Raw genomic sequence first — 19742 nt, 5'->3', positions numbered from 1 at the left:
AAAAAGGATCCCAAAGTAAAATGTTCAGAGAATGCTCTTGCTGGTGCCAGGAACAACAGAAGACAGTTCTCTTTGTCTTATTACCTCTTTAGTCTATATATGTGTGTATATATTTAGTTTATATATGTGTGTGTGTGTGTATTATTATATATATATTATTACCTTTCATTTATATGCGAAGATGTGACTGACACTAAGAAGAGGCACCCGGGATCCTCCTGGTAGGGCCAACTGGATGAACCTGCTAATCTTTCCCCTAATACTGCATACATTGTTTGACATAAGTTATTTTTAAAGCCCCCAGACTAGCATCTCTATGATATCTTGTTCCTGGTGACCCAGCCCCACTCTAAGGCAGCTCTATCCTCTCCTTCTCTAACTAAAGCTCCCATCCATGGAGTTATAACATCTCCCTGAAACCCAGGATTGACAAGACTAGAGCTTGGAGGTTCTGGGAGACTTTGAGAGCTGAAGAAATTTGCGGGATCCTAACCTGAGAGCTTAGATCACAGGAAATAGGAGGTGAGGTCCGTGACAAACTCAATGACATCTCAGATTTCCTGTGTCCATATCTAAGTAGATGGAGGTGGGCATCTTATTACCCCAACAGACAATACACTGCACAACAAATTTTTTCCATCCTGAGACTGGCCTTTGGGGGCCATCAGGAATTAGACGCTCACAGCTTACAGGAGGCATTGTGGGTTGTGCGGTTGGGCTCCAAGAAGTCAAGGCCTGGTTGTTAGAAAGTAAGAGATAAAGCTTATTGTCCTTGTATTTTCCTTTAGAGGGCTCTTGTCTCTACAAAAGATGAAAATTACTTTATTCTTTTAAGAGGCTATATGTCGATTATATGATGCTTCTGTATTCTATCAGAGTCCCACTTCGCTTCATTTTTAATTTTTACATACAGCACAGAAGTAAAAACAATACGTCTTTCTGAAATCTTTCTCTGGTGCCTTTTTTTACATGACTAATTCCTCAAGGTGAGACAGATAGAATGGGCTTTGCTAGGTAGCTCGTTAAATAGTAGATGGTTAGATGGTCAGTGAGAATGGGTTCCTCCCTCATAATCAGCAGTCTGTAAAACCAGGAAATGAAACTGCATGATTTGAGTTATTATATGACTCTAGATGTTCTGTTGCCCAGTATCTCTACCAAATGAACTGAAGGCTGAAATTGAAGAAGATAGTTTTATTCAAGTCCAAGCTTGGAACAATAGATTAAAGATGTCTCAAAAACAAATCAATTAATTCAAAGGAAGGAAGGAATAAAAAAGGTAGGGCTAAGGAATGGGGGATAAAGAGAAAGAGGAAAAGAGACACTGTGAGAAAGAGAGAGGAAGTGAGGGCAGTTGCACATTTTCTGAAATGAAAAGATCTCAGACATATTATAGCACTGTGGGTCGAGTACTCCATGCTTAACATAGCTCATTGTCTCTAGCCATGTTCTTCCACTGACAGACTTCAGGGAGAAGCTTGTTTTATCTTTTCTTGAAAGCAGTTTCAGGACTGGAAAAGTGGTTGAGCAGGTAAGAGTAATTGCTCTTCCTCCAGAGGACCTGGAACTTGATTCCCAGAATGCAAATGCGACAGTTTACAGCCATTTGTAACTCTGACTCCAGGGAATCTGATGCCTTTGGCCTGTGTGGGTACCCACATTCAAATGCCTATCCTCATAGAGTCATATACATAAAAATAAAGTAATGCTTTAAAAAAGAAAGTCAGTTTCAGCTCTGTCTTAGTCCATTGCTCTATTGCTGTGAAGAGACCCCATGACCACAGCCACTCTTACAAAAGAAAGCATTTTATCGGGGCTTGCTTTCAGTTGCAGAGGTTTAGTCCATTATTATCATGGCAGAGACGATAGCAGCTTGCAGACCTACACGGTGCCGGAGAGGTTGAGACTTCTACCTCCAGATCTTCAGGCAGCGGGAAGAGACAGACGCTGGGCCTGGCATGGGTTTCTGAAACCCCAAAGCCCATCCCTAGAGCTGGTCCTCCTCCAACAGGACCACACCTCCTCATCCCTCTCAAGGAGCTAAGTAGCATCACTCCCTAAAGACCACTCATTTAAAACATTTAAATATATGAGATTACGGATGCCATTCCTATTCAAATCACCAGAAGCCCCAACACATTTGCTCCTACTGACCGACAAAAAACAAAAAAGGTGTGGAACAGAGGAAGAGACACATGACAACTACCAACTACCTTTCTTTAGACTTGGAAAGCCATGTAAAAAGAGGAAGAAAACATCACAATTACTTCTCCTTTAAAACAGAGATATTATGTGTGAGAATGACAACAGACTAGACAAAATGGAAGAAGATGGAGGTACTGGGCTTTTGTTGATATCCTTCAAAGAAAAACTATTCCTTCCTGGTAAAGCCTGGCTATTTTTGTGAATTCATTTTTATCCTATCATCTTTCCTCTTTTAAAAGTGTTCTGTTACATGAATAATGGTCAAAAGAATGGGACCTGAGTTGCATCTCTGACCCTGAGTAGAAACATGACATTCTGAACTTCTGAAGTGCTCATGAGGTCACAAGATTACTATCTAGGAGGAGACTTTAATATCATTCTCCTGTAAAAGCCAACGCAAATGGGTCTCGGCAGGAAAATGTCTCTCAGGAAAGCTCTTTGTTCCAGAGGCTTTAGGTAAAGTTAAAACCTGCTTTAAAATGGACCTGACCACAGTGTTCTCCCCAGCTGTGTTTCACTCGGATTCCTCGACAGTGGCTTTGCCTATAATGGTCCCTCTGGCCAGTACCAACTCTCACCCTTGAAGATATTCCACACTTTCCCATAATAAACTTTACCTGCCTACCTTCTACATCACATGAGAGTAGAAACAGATGAACTAAGTTGTGTCTCTACAATGTCAGAAAAGTAATTAACAATAAATCGACATTGTCCAGTGGTTTCACTGGCAACAACTTGACGATACTTCACTTTCCTTGTTAGCTCTGGCTCTCTACCAATATCTACTTTCAAAGTGCACATCACATGGTAAATTCACGTCTATAGATAGATAGATAGATAGATAGATAGATAGATAGATAGATAGATAGATAGATAGATAGATAGATAGAAAGAAAGATAGAAAGATAGATAGATAGACTGGCTACAGAGGATTAAGAGGTTGCAGAAGTTCAAGAGGTTGCAAAAGTCAGAAATGAAGGGAAACTAATAGAAATTCAAAGCTAACCAGCCAACCAGTGCCCTTCTTGGGAGAAGCAGCTGCTGTTGTAGGCTACAAGATCAGAGTTGAGCTGAAGAATTGAGTACAGCTACAAAAGTGAAAAGACAAAAGTTGGCCTATACAAATGAATGATGGGCAGATGAATACTCGGTCCAGATAGATGAACAGGAGTAGGAGCGAATTGCAATTCAAGTAGGCTCTATCAGTAGCCAGGACTGAGCTGAGCCACAGTCCTTAGGGAGTTTTAAATTACTTGCCTGTCGTTTCTTGGATCCAACCAGATAGGAAGTTTTTCTGCTCTTCATGGGGTCCAGATGAGGAAGTTATAGTCTGTCCTCAGTCTTATATTTCATTAGTAAGTTCTTGGCTCTGATTTTTTTTCTGATGCAATTTTAAAGTCCCTATGTGTCTGGGCCATCCCAACTCACCTTGATAATTTATAAAGTGTCACCCTTTCTGACCTCAGAAATAAGTAATTTATCAATCTGTGCCATGTGAGTGGTATCAAAGTCATTCAGTGTCTACTCAGGTGCAGAGTCCATGCTCCATAGGTAAAATGCAATCAAAAGCTGCTTACCAATGGATTCTTTCTGGGCAAGTCACAGTTTGAAGGTATACATCATTGGCACAATGTTGAATAACGTATGCCAGGGCATAGACAGATCTCAACACTAGGTTCTATGATCATCCATTCTGAATTCTTGTGACAGTGATCACAAGACTGAGGAGCAGTAGAAAGGCCGGGTGAGATCCCAGTAACAACTTTCAGATAGGATTGCTGTAAACAGTGATGTGGATGAGCTTAATTCATGGAACTAGGTGCCATTTGGAGCCAGTGTTTTCCTGAGTTTGCTGCCTTCCCCCAAGAAAAAAGATAGAAACATGAACAAAGAGTGAGAAGAGATCTTGCAGTTTTATTAAGGAAAGGTGAGACAGAGTATGTAAGCCCAGGAGTGATTCCAAGAGAGAATACATTCTCACCTTCCTGTCCAGTGGTGTTTTACGATTCTGCTGGTGGCACCTGGACAGGCACTGGAGAAAGCTTTACCAAGATTGATCATTTCTTTAGTGCCTTGTGATCGGACTCATTGATTCCTATACATTCTGTGCATACTTTCTGCTTACAATTAGACAGGTGATAGTGTATTACTTTTATAGTCAGAGGAGTGGGCACTCATCATGGTCACCATTGTCTATTTTCTGTTCAAACTCATTACTTGTTTTGTAGGGTGTGAATGATTCCCTTCCCTTTCTAGGTCTCAGGTTCTGTGTAGTTTATAATCTATCATGGGCCCACATTCTTCTTGCCTACAGAGAGACAACCCCTGTCTCAATAGTATTTGCACTTCCTCCTTCCATTGTAGATTTCTAAAATACTCACATAATAGTCTAAGACATGATAGACATTAAACTGCATTATTCACTCCAGTTAACTGAGTGGATGACTATTCTAAATACAGAACTTATCTGTGTATGTGGTGGGGGAGGTATTCTTGTCTATATGTTATTTGTATATATATTTGTATGTGCCGGTGTGCATGTATATGTGCATAACTACATTTGTAGACCAGAGATTGATGTGGTTTATCTGCCCTTATTGGTCTCTATCTTAAATTTGGAAACAAAGATTCACTTTGAACCTAGAGCTCATCAACTTGGCATGATTAGACAGCCTTTGAGCTCCAAAGATCTGCTTGTCTCTGCTACCCTGCCTGCCCTGCTAGGATTACAAACATCTACCACCACACTTGTCTATTTGTATAAGTTCTCTCCATCTGAACTCCAAACCTCTGTCTACACATCAAGTACTTTAAGAACTGGGTGATCCCACTGAGTTCTCTAGAACCAGTTTTTGTAGATAACGCCACTGATGAAAAATATAGCTCTCACCTCTTAGGGAATAACAGTTAATTATACAGATAAATATGAGTATCATGGATCAAAAACAAGGATCCAGGTTAAGTCAAATATAATGCTTCAATTTGGTAACAAGATATTCAAAAGAAGTCATAAACCAATACACCTCTTAAATATGTTGGAGGGACATGAGGAAGGTAGGTAATAGCAAAGTAGAGAAATATCTGTTAAAGGTCTCAAATGCTATCTGGTGACATTTTTAGTCTCTGGATTGATGGAAACCAGTGGTCTGTTAGCACATTAGAAGAAGATGTACCTCATGGCCACAAGGACAGGTATGTGTGTCAGCACATGTACAGAGGTGGGCAATAAATGTCTGCGAAGGGGCCTAAAGTAACCCAAGATAACATGGCTCCAGATACACAACTTCCACAGTCCACAACATTAAAGCTCTCACTGATCAATCAGACTTGCAAAAACTTTAGTGCTGGCACAGCTATTGATTTTTTCTTAATTTCAGGTCAAATCATTAACAAATAAAATTGACTGAGTACTTTTTTTTCTATAACAATAGGTTGTACTTGGTCATCTAAGGGTTTGGTCAGGGTATCTTTGGAGATATATGACTTTGTATTAATAGAGTGTGTGTGTGTGTGTGTGTGTGTGTGTGTGTTTAACACTGATACAAAAAATAATACCCTCTCTTTGTCGCCAAGAGATTCTTTGTTTTAATAAAGCTTTTTCCTCCAGGCATAACATAACACTGCCATTATGGAGCAGAGATGAACTTTGTGAATAGTGATGCCAATGGAATAAGAACAATATAGTGACAGCTAAGGTCTATGGTAATGGCAGTACAGTTATTACCACTCACTCCTAGAGGGAGAGGGAAAGGTCACAGAACTCACTCTCTCTTGAGATTCCAGCCATTTCTCTCTTCTGCCCCCTAGGTCACTGTGACTTTGAGAGATGCTAGAGTAATGCAAGAGGTGAGGGGTTAACTAGACGGGAACTCCATGATGAAATCATCACGAACTTTTTCAAGTAATGAGGTGAGCCCTTTCAAGGACGCAACTGTTATGACTCTCCTCCACTCCTGTTAGTAATCCCTCAGTCATGCTTCTGTAAGTCCATTCGATCACCAAGTTGGCCTTGCATGGAGCTCTTGTCTTTTATCAGTGCTCTCTCTAGGGTGAATAAATATTTATTCATATCTCTCCAGGAAAAGCTATGCAATAAACACATTATTGGTTTTCTATATTCAAATGTACAGAACAATGCACCCTGTACTGAGTAAGTACACTAAAATAATAGGACCCCGTGGCAGCTACACTATCAACGAAACATAGAGCCCACCATCGTTCTCTAACAGCTTTCTCCATTAGTGAAACAAGGGTCCTTTGTGGCTCTGGATTTCTCTACTATAATTCTCACGAACCAAGATAGCACTGCCATGTTATTTAACATTTTTCTAGTTCCATTCATATTCAAAACTATCTATATTCTGTGCAGCTCATAAAGAGTAACATGAATACAGTAATTCTACTGAGCCCTATTCTATAGCAGCTCTGAGGGAACTGTCCTAGGTGGCATCCTGTAGTATGGAATATGACCCTCTTGCTTAGTTGCTTAAGAATAGCACTGCCTTTCTGTGACCACCATGGTTCTGTCCTTGTCTCATGAATGCTCGAAAATAGCCAGCTTTCTTTCACCCTTTCACTGTATTGTTTACTCATTGTACTTTTCTCCATCACTGTAATCACTGTATTAAAAGAGTTGCAGCATTAGGAAGGTTGAGAACCACTGCATTAGAGGGTTTTTGATGTTTCTTGAGGTTGAGTCTAAGTGCTATCTGCTTTCCTGAAACTTCCCTTCAATTGGTTTTTCTATTGAAACCAGTCCCAAGGTGCTGAACTACCTCTTCTGACAACAGTTACACACATTTGTAAATCATCTCGTTAAACCTTTTTAGAATTCTTCTAATTCGGGTCACCTCTTTTCTATTAATTCCTCCAGTAATGACAATATTTCAGGAGAAGAGGACATAGATGCTAATATCTCTCAAAAGGTCTCCCTGGAAATCTTACTGTTCAAGTAAGAATACCTACACCCTCTTCCACGCTGCATCTAAGAGGAGACCCTGGAACTCAAGTACAGAGCAGGGCAGTCAATGTCTCTCTATTGCACCCTGGGTCACTTTCTGATTTGCATGAATATGGAAATTCAGTGCTTTTACTTTAGTTCAGGATTCCTTATAAGGCATCTCTGTGAAATCAACTCAAGTTACCCTGGACAAGACTGAATAAAAAAAGAAAATCTGTGGCTGCTTTAGAAAGCAGGAAGTATGACTATCAAAAGCATTAAAGGAAAAATAATTGTCTCTATTCCTTGGGTCTTGTTTAACTTATTATGGTTTTATTTGTTATTTAATATCACTGTTAGTACAAAGGAGCTAAAATCTCAAATTATAAACAACAATTTTATCATTCATCTCTTGATTACGCAATTCAAAAAGACTGAAATTGCATATAATTCATGCTATGTAACTTACACATGACAAATATTTCACCATTAACAGAACAGCGAAAACACTCTACAGAAATACTGAAATGTTTTACTCCACTTTTCAGTAAGTCCATATGCCACCAACACTTTGCCAATGGCACGGCTAAGTAAGGAGGCACTGAGAGAAAATGAACTGTGTCATTTTCACAGGCTCCAGAGAAGCAGGGGGCGACTGTCCTCACTCCTTCACTCCGTCACAACTTACTTTACCAACTGATTTTCGACAAATCCCTGATTAAAGCATAGTCTAATTACACCCATTGCTCTAGACATAGTAAATAATATCCTAATTACATTTATGTTGCTATGATGAAATACTGACCAAACCAACATGGAGGAGGAAAGGACTTATTTTGGCCTGCATTTGCCTATCATAGTTTATCATTGAGGAAAGTCAGATCAGAAACTCAAGTAGGAACGTAGAGACGAGAATGTAAAGAAGCAAAAATCTTGGAGGAATTCTACTTACTGCCTCACTCCCTATGTTATTCCCCTGCCAGCTTTCTTGTATACCCACTCCTAACCCCAAGGAAAACACTTCCCACAGTGTAGGCATGGCTCTCCCTCATCAATCAATGGTCAATATGGGTCCCCATAGATATGTTCACTGGATGATGTGATGTAGGTAATTCTTTCTTTCATTGAGATTCTCTCTTCCCAGGTGTGTCAAGTGGATGACCAAAGCTAGCCATCACAGCATCTTTACTGCAAACAAACACAACAAAGTTTCTTGCTCAAGGACTTGGATTTGATCTTGGTTCACATATTATTTCCAATAGCCAATGTGAAGGAGAATCCAAGGCAGTTCACAGTCCTCTAGGTCATGCAGTAGTTCATGTTCATGATTCGACTTCAAAGATTTGCTGGGTGCCATGCTCCCTGTCACAATAAATAAAAAGACACTGACTTTTTGGACATCTCACAGAACATCATGTTAGAATGCTATTGAGGATTTAACTGAGAGCTTTGGAGATAACCAGTAGCCTGAAGGAACTATTTTAGGAATCTGGTAGTTAAGTGGCTGCAATAATTAATTCAAAGATAATGAAGGGCGTACTCCCTTTGCACCCCAAATGCTAGGTTAATAACACGAAGCAATAAATCAAATGTACTAAGGTTCCTTCAGTGTTCACACCTTGTGGTTTAGAGTTTGGTTCTGGCTCAATTTTCAAGTCATCAAACACATATGCACACACATATACAAACACACACAAACACACACAAACACACACAAACACACACACACACACACACACACACACACACACAGGAAAAAACCTTCACATTTGGAGTGGATCCCAGCAGAAAGCAAACAAACAAAACGAAACCTCCACACCTGCATACAATCATTCTTAGAGATTGCCTAATAATCAAACTCAGACTAACAGACTAGTGATGCACACAGTGTATACAATAAACACATTTTACCCAAACAAAGCTCTCTATTATTTTCTAGTTAAAACCCTCGAAGACATCAATTGCAGCAAAGGCATTTGGTATAGCGAACGGAAAGTCTCTGGAAAGTAGCCCAACTTCAAACTGAAGCTTTCTGCAAGACTGATTAGAACTAATTAGAGCTTCAACAGTTGTCAAGAGTTTGAATACTGCAGGTCTGGAACCTAATTACAATTTGTCTTGAACTATTTTTAGCCATCTAAATAGTCATTATTTGCCCAACTCTGTATCAGACTTAATATCCTGAAAGAACAGACAAAATCTTTCAGACTGTACTAACTTAACAAAACCATAGTTTTAGTTTTCTCTTTTTAAGGAGCTCACATAATTTTATTTTTTTAAATTGTTTTTATTGAGCTATATATTTTTCTCCACTCCCCTCCCTTCCTCTTTTCTCCCCTTCTACCCTCTCCCACAGTCCCCATGCTCACATTTTACTCAGGAGATCTTGTCTTTTTCTACTTTCCATGTAGATTAGGTCCATGTATGTCTCTCTTAAGGTTCCCTTTGTGGTCTAGGTTCTCTGGGATTGTGAATTGTAGGCTGGTTTTTCTTTGCTTTATGTCTCAATGTCACTTATGAGTGAGTATATGTCATATTTATCTTTCTGGGCCTGGGTTACCTCACTGAATATGATGTTTTCTAGATCCATACATTTGCCCGTAATAATAGAAAGATTGAATCCTCAAATCCGAGGCCAATAGCTGAGGGTTTTTTTTTACATTGCTGTAACCACCTACTTAATGTTTCCACCAATGTGTTTAAAAAGCACCTTGATTTTTGACTGACATTGTTCTTTTACTATGAACACTTCACAGAACTGCTTCTACGTTGGAACATGGAATCTGGGGTAGCCTACATCTGTGTTCCTTTGCCATGCCCACTCATGTTTGGCCCCAAAACAAACTATCTTTCGTCCCCTTTGATATGAGGGTTGTGTTTGGGGGTCCACAATAATCATCAATGGATTTATCTCCATCTTCAATTTGTCTTGGAAGCCTTTTGATATGTAATTTCAAAAAACCCAGAATAATTAATTAAACTTCTTCTGTGACTGATCTATTGGGTAAAAGTCTTGGTTAAAGGAAATGAGAAAAACAGGAAACTATTGTTATTGAAGATGCAAGTACAAATGGGTAGGGGTGCTGTTCTTTTCTTTCCCTCATTGTTTCTGAATCTGCCCCTCTCTACAAATGTTAGGACTGTCTCCAAGCTAAGGAAATTCTCAAAGCTTTTACTATATAAAACAAAATGCTTTACAGAAATGAACAGAAAACTTAATCTTATGCACAAATCAAAGTGGGAGTTAACCAAAACAATTTATGTCCATTCAAGTTTTTAATTTCCCGTTGGCCAAGGATGTGTATACAGATAATAAGAGCTTATTGTCAATATACGTATAGAGAAGAAAAGGGCAAATATTGGGTTACTTTAGAATATGACCTAACCAAATTACAGAGACTTTCCATGAAAATTCAGAGAATTTAAATTATATTAAAGACATCCCCCCAAAACAGTTTATGTGAGTATATTCAACTAATCCAAAATGATATATGTGAATTTGTTCCATTTCATTTAGGCAACGGAAAAACATTTATTTTTAGGGGTTCTTATTGTGTATCAAACACTGTGGTAAGCCTGGAAAATCTCAAAAGGATAAAGCAAATTCTGCTTATGAAAATACTCTTACACATACACACACACACACACACACACATTCACATAGACTAGAGTTATAACACAATGAGTTCTCAATATAAGGAACTGTTTGACATCAACAAAGTGGTACTCAGATCTGAATGCTGTTATACAAAATGTTTTTTAAAAAATACGTGGAATTGATGGAATTTCAAAAGATGAGAAAGATTTTATTATGTAATAACAGAATGTTGAGAAGGAACTTGGCATAAGAGAAGAGGAATGTGAAGCTGAGGAAAGAACCCCAGAAAAGCACAGAAGTTTAAAACATGCTCAAGGGAGAGAAGAAGTCATTAAATCTAAGGAAGTCTGGAGAGCAGCAGTGTATGGAGGTCTCAGTCTGTATATTGTTTAAAAAAACAAACTTGATTTTACTAACAATACTAGAAGTCAAAATATTTATAAAATAAACGTAACATCTGTTATACACATTCTTACATTTTCCAGGTCTGACTATTTAGATGACAAACTTTGTCATGGAAAACATGACATTTTGACCAGCTGGTGTGCTGTGCCTGAATGCGCGCTATTTGGAGCATTGCTTTGCTCACATATCCTTTACAGCACTTGTTTCCACCATGTATTTTACTATATTGGGGCTAAACACTTAAATGAACGGCATAAATTTTCCTGCGGCACTAACTAGCAGCAGCAAGTTGGTATTAATATCACTCTAAACAGTCATTTTCATAATCTCTCATTAGGAAATTACATTTTACAAGTGGCAGAAGTTTGGAGGAAATAAGAGTAAAATGAGACCAGAAATGTGACGCCCACGAGGGATTGCTGGGTAAATACCATCCATGTTCTACGAGCTCCCTGACTTTAAGCACGCACTTTTATTCATGATACATATTAAGATGCTTATTTGAGAGGAGGGAGGTCACTATGAAACTACAAACTTGGCATTCTCATAGAAAAAGTAATTTTCCACTATTCATTCATGATAGCAATGTTCGTTAATGCAGGGAAGTGTTCCTAGTAACCAAAACAGGCGACTCTTCAGTTCTTCTTTTAATCACGGTAATATTTGCTTACTGAATAATATAAAATGGTGGATTTTGGAAAGCTAAACAAGAGTATTCCATAAGATCTGTTAGAGAGCACTCGAGTGTTCTGTTTTACAAGTGCTTACATATAATTATTTAACTTTCTAATCACGTAGGGGACACTAGGAATATCAAAAATCAGCAATTAAAGAAACTTACCTAGAAATATCATGTGATTTTTTTGTGAAAAAAAGAAAAGGAAAGGGATATAAAGAGGTAACGTATGTGTAACATTAAAAAGACTTGAATAGAAATAGTGCTAGGAGCAAAAGATGCAGAGAATAGAAATTCAAGTCTCCCGGAGCAAACAAACAAAATACCTTAATACGTAAATGTGATAAATACTTAAACATATCTCATCTAAGATAATGGCAACGAACCACAGGGTAACACAATGCCATTTATTTTGAGAACACAAATTAAAAACACAATGCTAATGTACACCTATCACAATGACTATCTTTTTTGTTTTCAACTTTAAGTGAATGATGATGCCAGATGTTAGTAAGCATCAGTAGGAACTTGGACTCAACATGTAAAAGAGAGTGTCCTCAGATAAGAACTTTGGGGAAAGTTGTGCGATTTGTAAACAGTCAAACACATGGCATATTATCTGACTACTCTAGTATGATTTATTTCCCCAAGAGAAGACATATGACCTCACAAACACTGCTACAGGCATGTCAATCACAGCTTGACTTTGTAATAATAGCCTAGACTGTATCCAACCCAATTGTTCATCAGCAGGTAAGACAAGCTGGAATTTATCTTTGTAACATTTCACTGCAATAGGAACAAACTAGCATATTTGTATACTCCAACGTAGACAGACCTTATTATTCTGAGCGAAAGAAACTAACCTTTGTGCCTAGTGATAGTTACAGTGTAGAGGAGCCTAGAAAACACAAGCTAACCTGTGGAGTGAGGCAAAGCCGATCAGTGGGCTGCGAGAGCGAGAATTAGGAAATGCAAAAAGACACAGAAGTGGGTGACAAGTGTTGTGATTATCTGGGTTTAACGGGTGGTTCCACAGACGTCAAACTGAAACTGTGGCCAATATCTGAAATTTAGTATGTGACAACTATTCTGAAATAAATCTTCTCAAATATTTACGCCTCTATGAGGTAGTAGTAGGTTTTTGCTTGTTTTTTGTTTTTTGCTATCATCTTAATCAGTGAGAACCATCATCCATATTTTAGCAACAGTTATCCCTCGTAGGGAAAGAATTAGAGTTTGGGGTTTTGTGTGTGTGTGTGTGTATATGTGTGTGTGTGTGTGTGTGTGTGTGTGTGTGTGTGTTTCTCTTTAACTTTTTCCTATTAGTTTATTTTCTTAACATCCTAAAACAATTTTTAAACATTTACTTAAGATTAAATGTTCTTCCTCCAGGAGAGTGGTGACGCAGAACTGTAATCTCAGCTCTTGAGAGGTGGGAGGCAGAAAGATGCAGAATTCAAGGCCAGCTCTGGCTACAGGAAACAACAAACCACTAAATCTTTTTCAGAATTTCAGGTTCTTTTAAAAATGTACCTATCTCTACATTAACAAAAAAAAAAAAAAGCTGACAGCCAGCAGGTATATTTTATTTTTTTAAATATGACTTCTTTACAAGAAAGATAAGTTTTGTATTTAAAAACACAATAAGCTTTAAAAGCAGTCTATTACAGTTAAGTTTTGTCTGGACTCCGGGAACAGAGTAATTCCCCTACTCTGTGTTGTTAAAATAACCAGGAGTGATTTGCAGCGCTTTGCATATAAAAATTTATTGAGCCTTCCTTCCCATGCCCTTAGGTTCTTAGACAGGAAAAGATTAGTGAAAGGAGACAAGGACGTCTCAGTCCTTTCTTTGGTGAGCTGCTGAGCCTATGTTTAATAACAGAATTTTAATTTAGGCAAACTAATCAACTCCATACTATCCGGACCAGAATCTTGTCTTAGTCACTCGGCACCTTCCTGTGAATGCCACTCTCTGTGTTCCTCCTTTCGAGGACTCGGTGCCACAGTCATGCTTACCCGACAAATGACAGTTACACGGTACTGGTGACCAAGATCTCTTAGAACTCCGTGGAAGAGAAGGGTCGTGTGACGCAGAGGTCATCGCTAAGGCTGCATTCTTATTGAGACCTGACACGCAGCAGCAGACGACCCTGGGCTGAATTTTCCTGGCCTCGGTTTTCTCGCCTCGGATTCCGCTTCTTTCAACAAGAGGAGTCATGCTGTCCTGTTTCTGGTTTTTCTCCAAGCACATCGGCCCTGCACTGAGGTCCCTGCCCCGTGTGCTACACAGATGTACTGTCCCACAGTGTTTGGCCTACAGGTATCCTTCAAGTCCCCTACCAATCGCCTCCCCTCGACGACTGCTGGCCTCCTCCAAGAACTCCACTGGACCTGCCAGGGTGCGCCAAAACTTTCACCCAGACTGCGAGACCGCCATCAACCGCCAAATCAACATGGAGCTCTATGCATCCTACGTGTACCTGTCCATGGCCTACTATTTCTCCAGAGATGATGTGGCCTTGTACAACTTCTCCAAGTATTTCCTTCACCAGTCCTTGGAGGAGAGGGAACACGCGGAGAAGCTAATGAGGCTTCAGAACCAGCGTGGAGGCCGAATCTCCCTCCAGGATATCAAGAAGCCAGACCGAGATGACTGGGAGAGTGGACTGCGGGCCATGGAATGTGCTCTGCTCCTGGAGAAGAGTGTGAACCAGTCACTGCTGGACTTGCATACCCTTGCATCCGAAAAAGGAGATCCTCATTTGTGCGACTTTCTGGAAACGCACTACCTGAATGAGCAGGTGAAGTCTATTAAAGAATTAGGTGACCATGTGCACAACTTAATCACCATGGGGGCTCCAGCTGCTGGCCTAGCGGAGTATCTTTTTGACAAGCACACCCTTGGAAGTGAGAGGAAGCACTAAGGCAGACTGCCTTTCCAGTACCCTAGTGGCTCCCAAAACCTGGAGTGAGCAGATGCCGGTTTTCTTGCCCTTAAAATTCAACTCCGTCTTTACATTCTCCTTTTTGGACTGTTCTGCCAGTGTTTTGTAGAGATAATATGTTAGTCCGGTGTTAACTCAGCTTTCTGCCAACACCAAAATACTAATATTTTCCCAGCCTAAAAGATAGCACACAGAATACTATGGAATGAAAAGAATGGAAAACAAAACCCTGAAATTAGAAACAAGATCATGCTTTTAAAATATTATCAAATGTTGTTCCTAACCATGAACTTCAACTGAAATTCTATAATTTTCAACAATCTGTACTGTCTTCAAGATCTTACATGTAATGTTCAGTCAAAAAATATATAAATAATCGCAAGACAGAGAAGATGTAGAATACTATGCAAATCACACATGCAAACTTTTTGGCTATTCTATTTTCCCAGTGTGCTCCAAAAATGACATTGTATGACCATGACCTAGTTTTTTTAAAAAAAGCTTTCTTGTCAAATTCAGTATTAGCTACATCAAGTATCAATGGTGGTGTTGGGCAGCTCAGTGGATTCACATTTTAAGGGTTCTGAGAAGTCTTTTAATTAAACACACAAAAAATTTTAATTGCAATTGGTTTTTTTTTTCTGTTTCAGTGTTTCCCAGTCATATACTATCTAAAGTTGGGTGATTTGGGTTTATTTTGTTGTTGTTGTTATTCTTATTATTATTATTATGCCTTTAAAAGATTTATTACAATATAACAAAGCAGGTTGGTTTGGCTTTAAACTCTATACCAGACTGTAAACACAGGGTTGAATAACCTTCCTGTCAACATAACCAAGAAGGAAAAGCTCTCATCAAATGCATTTTTACGATGTTTAGAATTCGGAAAGGAAGAACAGTGGAGTAGAAACAGTCAGGAAAGAATCCGGAGCAATGGACCCTGCCTACTGAGTAAAGGGTTTGGTTGTTTGTTTTGGTTTTGGTTTGTTTTCGATTGGGTTTTGTTTTTGTTTTTGTTTTTTTTTTCCTTTGTTGTTGGCAGGTTGGTTAGCTGGTTAGTTGGTTTTTATTGTTGGAGGGAAGGGGAGAGATTTGGTGAACAGATATTGGAATCAACTAGAGAACTATTTCTCTAGGCTAGGAAAATACCAGGAAATAGCAGTGTGTAGATATAAGGGACAAGGGGTTGGACAGCTTAAGTCACTATGGACATGGGAAAAGGAAATGACTCCCAGGGCTCCAATAGAGAAATGCTCAACACATTGAAAAATCAACAGATTAACCTGAAAACCACATGAAGCTCTGTGGTTAATTTGAGTCATCTGAGACACGGCTAACAAGAAATTAGTGGACAAGAAGCTTGGGAAAGCTGGAAGGTCTTCAAAAAAACATGGGAGAAAGAGTTGTGTACTGACTCTTAGAGAGAAGTCTTAAAACCTATAAGATCGTCTTATATTAGCCTTCTGTCAAGTCTGGTTCTCAGGGAGAGAATGAAAAGTGTTTGTGAGTTGTATCATGGAAATTCATAATTCCATGGAAATTTTTACAAGAGACCTTTAACCAAAGGCCATTAGAAGAAACTCAGTATTACAAGCATTGGTCTAACTAAGTTCCTTTCTAGAATATTCAGGGATTGATGGAATTTCGAGTGAGTATACTCGGTGATCGACGTGTAAGAAATGAGGACTTTTAAAACAGCAACTTGGAGGCTTTGGAAAATTAGGTTCCCTGTAGTCCCTAATCTGAAGAGTACAGAAGAGTACATGCCTGTGGCTATACAGAGTCTACACAATGTTTCCAGGGAAACACCATAGGTGGGATACCATGGCAGCTGCCATTAGCATCAAGTTGGCTGAAGACATTCTGATGTGTTCATAAATGTGTAGTGCATTATTTTAAAAGCAAGTTATAGTATACAGCAGGGTTATATTACATGAGTCCAAATATATAGGAAGAATTAGAGAAAAATATTGAATAACATAAGGACTGGAAAATATATATGTATATATATATATATATATCAAGAAGTTAAGTTAAAAATCTCTTTAAAAGTGACATTTTAGTTCTCATATTTAAAGATAATTTGCATTTTAAGACAACTTTCTTGTGGTTATCCATTACTGTCATAATAAAAAGCAAGCTATAAGATGTAGGAAAAAGGCAAAAGGGGGCTTGAACTATGGTTAAAATTATAGGAACAGAATAGAAACAAATAGATGCTAGTAAGAATTCAGAGGTGAAATCACTTAAATTTTGTGATCATGATCCATTCAATGAAAAAGGTGACAAAAACAGGATATGGAAAGAAAAGTGAAGTATTGCAAGTCCATTACTGGCAACTGTGGACCTTAAAAATAAACAGTGCTCTCAGCAAGAGAGCAAAGCAGAGGTGGGGAATGTGTGACAGTTCCGGGTTCGCTCCTGATGATTGCTCTCATTTTCCATTTTATTCTGAAGTAGTCTGTTTTGCTGCACAGACATCCTATTATACGTCCTTAGCAAATTTCCTATTCAGTTTTTCTGGATGAGTGTTTTTCAGACAGCACCCTGTAACCCATTAGTGCGTCAAGAGATTGGCTGCTGAGTCACTACCTGCTTTCTGTGAACAAAATTGAAATAAACGTCGGTGAAGTAAGGGAATTGTCCAAAGATACTTGCTTCAGGTGTGTGCATGAGTATTCTCATGTACTGACATCGTAGAGGGTGGCATTTCTTATTCTGTTGCTGTTATGAGTATTCAACAGCTTTTTGGATGATTGTTTTACAATCTTTCAGCTCCTCAAATCTCCCAATCCCCTTTCCCTACTGCCAATGATAATCCTTTTACTCACTGAGAAATTAGAAGTGATTGCAGGAGATTTTCACGCCACTCCTGCAGTAAATTAATCATGCTATTACATTTGCATGCATGTGTTACACTTTCAGTTATGCTACAATGGTTGAAACAAGTAACCCCAGGCTTTCCACAGAACCCAAAGATACAGGATACTTAGAGTAACCCTCTATCTCAGAGGTTTCCCATCTTCATTAGTTGATTCCCATGAGAATGTACAAATGTCTTCATTTTTCCTTAACAAATAACACTACCCTTAGATTTGTAATGCTTCTGGAAAACAGAAAACTGCCATCCTATATCCACCCCTTGATGACATTTCTTACAAGATTTACTACTTCTCTCCATTTCCACTTTTTATTCTGCTCTCAACTGATCATTCTTAAATTCAACTTCACACAAATGTTATTTCCCTTGTCAAAGTCATGTGGGTTCTGTGTTTATTAATTTATTCTCCAGCCCCCTTTTCAAGACTAGCAGTGCCTGATATCACTCACTGTTACAAATCTCAGCCACCCTTTCTAACTCCCTCTTACCCTCTTGACTTTTAAACCTTGGACCATGCTGGTGTACTAATCTTGTACCTAGATTTCTCACATGTATCTGCATTTATTTGGATCTCAACAAACCAAATGCATTTTGATTGTAAATCACATATTTATATAATGCAGTAATTCTTCCCTTTGGACTCTGGGATCGCATACCAAATACTGGACAATTTTCGTCAGACATATATCAGACATCTCATAATTGACTCTTGTAAAGCCACATTCTTGATTCTCTTGGCCTCCAAAATTTTTATATCCCCATCCTTTTCTTGCTATAAGTACAATTCCAGTCTACTACTTTCTATGATCCATCCACACATGACTTTGTTCTTTCTTTTCATATTATAGCTCAGAACGTCAGCGAATTTTTTCAATGCAACTTCCTAAAGCTTTCATTTTTCTGTCAGTTCTCATCATTTCCTGTATCATTATATTTTACATCACACTCTTAACTGGTCTGACTATATCCATACTTGTGTGGATGGACTTGTTTCTCCACAAAGCAGTTAATGACAGTTTCTTTTTATTAAGTCCATCCTTAACACTTCTCCTTTACTTCTTGAACCTCTTTAATGATTCCCACAACTTAGAAAAAAGTCAAAGTCATGTTGTATACCATGCCTCACAGCCCTGTGTGATTTGAACATAGAAAGTTCTTGGACCAGAAACACTTTGTGTAATTTGTAAATGTTTCTAATAAGTGTTAAGATTTGAGAGATTGTGTGTGTGTGTGTGTGTGTGTGTGTGTGTGCTGACTTTCAAGAGTTATCACTATGTGTGTGTGTGCTAACTTTCAAGAGCTATCACTAACCCTGAATGCTAAGATCATCAATTTTGTCTCTCTTTAATAAAAACGAGCAAGATGGATAAGAAATGGGGAGAGGAGGAGAAGGAAGGGGAGGAGATTAGGAGGCAAGAGAATTCCTTTTTGTTAGTACCCCAAATGTACTTGTCCCCATTGCCCTCTGTACACTAAACCTGTTCCCTCTGGATGAACACTTTACCCTTGAAAGCAACTGTAACTTACACTCTCACTCCCTTCGTGTCTCTGAATGCCAATGTATAGAGACTTCATGGTCATCCATTCTAATTTAGCTGCTATCTCTTCCACCACTCCGCCCCTCTCCTTTGATTTTCTTTTCTCAATGGCATTTATCACCACCTGACACACTTGTGATTTGCTTAGGATTTCTTCCCTTACTAGGAGTCAAGTTCTACTGGGCAGACCCTTTGTTTTGTTAACATCACTCTACAGACCTACCTGCCTGCAAGTAGGTCCATAATGACAACGAGTGAGTGAACTGTCCTGAAACTAGTTAAAACAACAACAACAAAAAAAAAAAACTAGTTAAAAGTGCTAATCTGAACGTTTAGGAATTAGGATCAGATTAATCGGGATTAGAACTCAAGTATGAAATCCCCATAACATTTTTTTAAAAAAAGAAAATTAGTGGAAAATAATATTATTGGAGAAGGGGATCTGAAAGCTTCTCAGGGAGTTATCATTAATTAGCAATATTGCTATTACTACCCAAAAGAGAGAGAAAAACAGGAGACAGGCCCAGACACAGAACTGGGTAAGTATTAAGG

The 19742-nt window shown here is 38.7% G+C and overlaps 1 protein-coding gene across 1 annotated transcript; it reads left to right on the top strand.

Annotated features, from left to right (window-relative positions):
- The first annotated feature begins 13228 nt into the window (after positions 1 to 13228).
- Ftmt (ferritin mitochondrial) lies at positions 13229 to 15392 on the top strand. Its single transcript, XM_048419613.3, has one exon. It carries the CDS (start codon positions 14043 to 14045, stop codon positions 14748 to 14750), a length of 708 nt encoding a protein of 235 aa, XP_048275570.1. The 5' UTR covers positions 13229 to 14042; the 3' UTR covers positions 14751 to 15392.
- Positions 15393 to 19742: the final 4350 nt, after the last annotated feature.

Source organism: Myodes glareolus, chromosome 13, assembly GCF_982192425.1.
Source record: "Myodes glareolus chromosome 13, mMyoGla1.1, whole genome shotgun sequence".
Classification (NCBI taxonomy): Eukaryota; Metazoa; Chordata; class Mammalia; order Rodentia; family Cricetidae; genus Myodes; species Myodes glareolus.
This window is presented reverse-complemented; position numbering and strand designations above follow the sequence as displayed.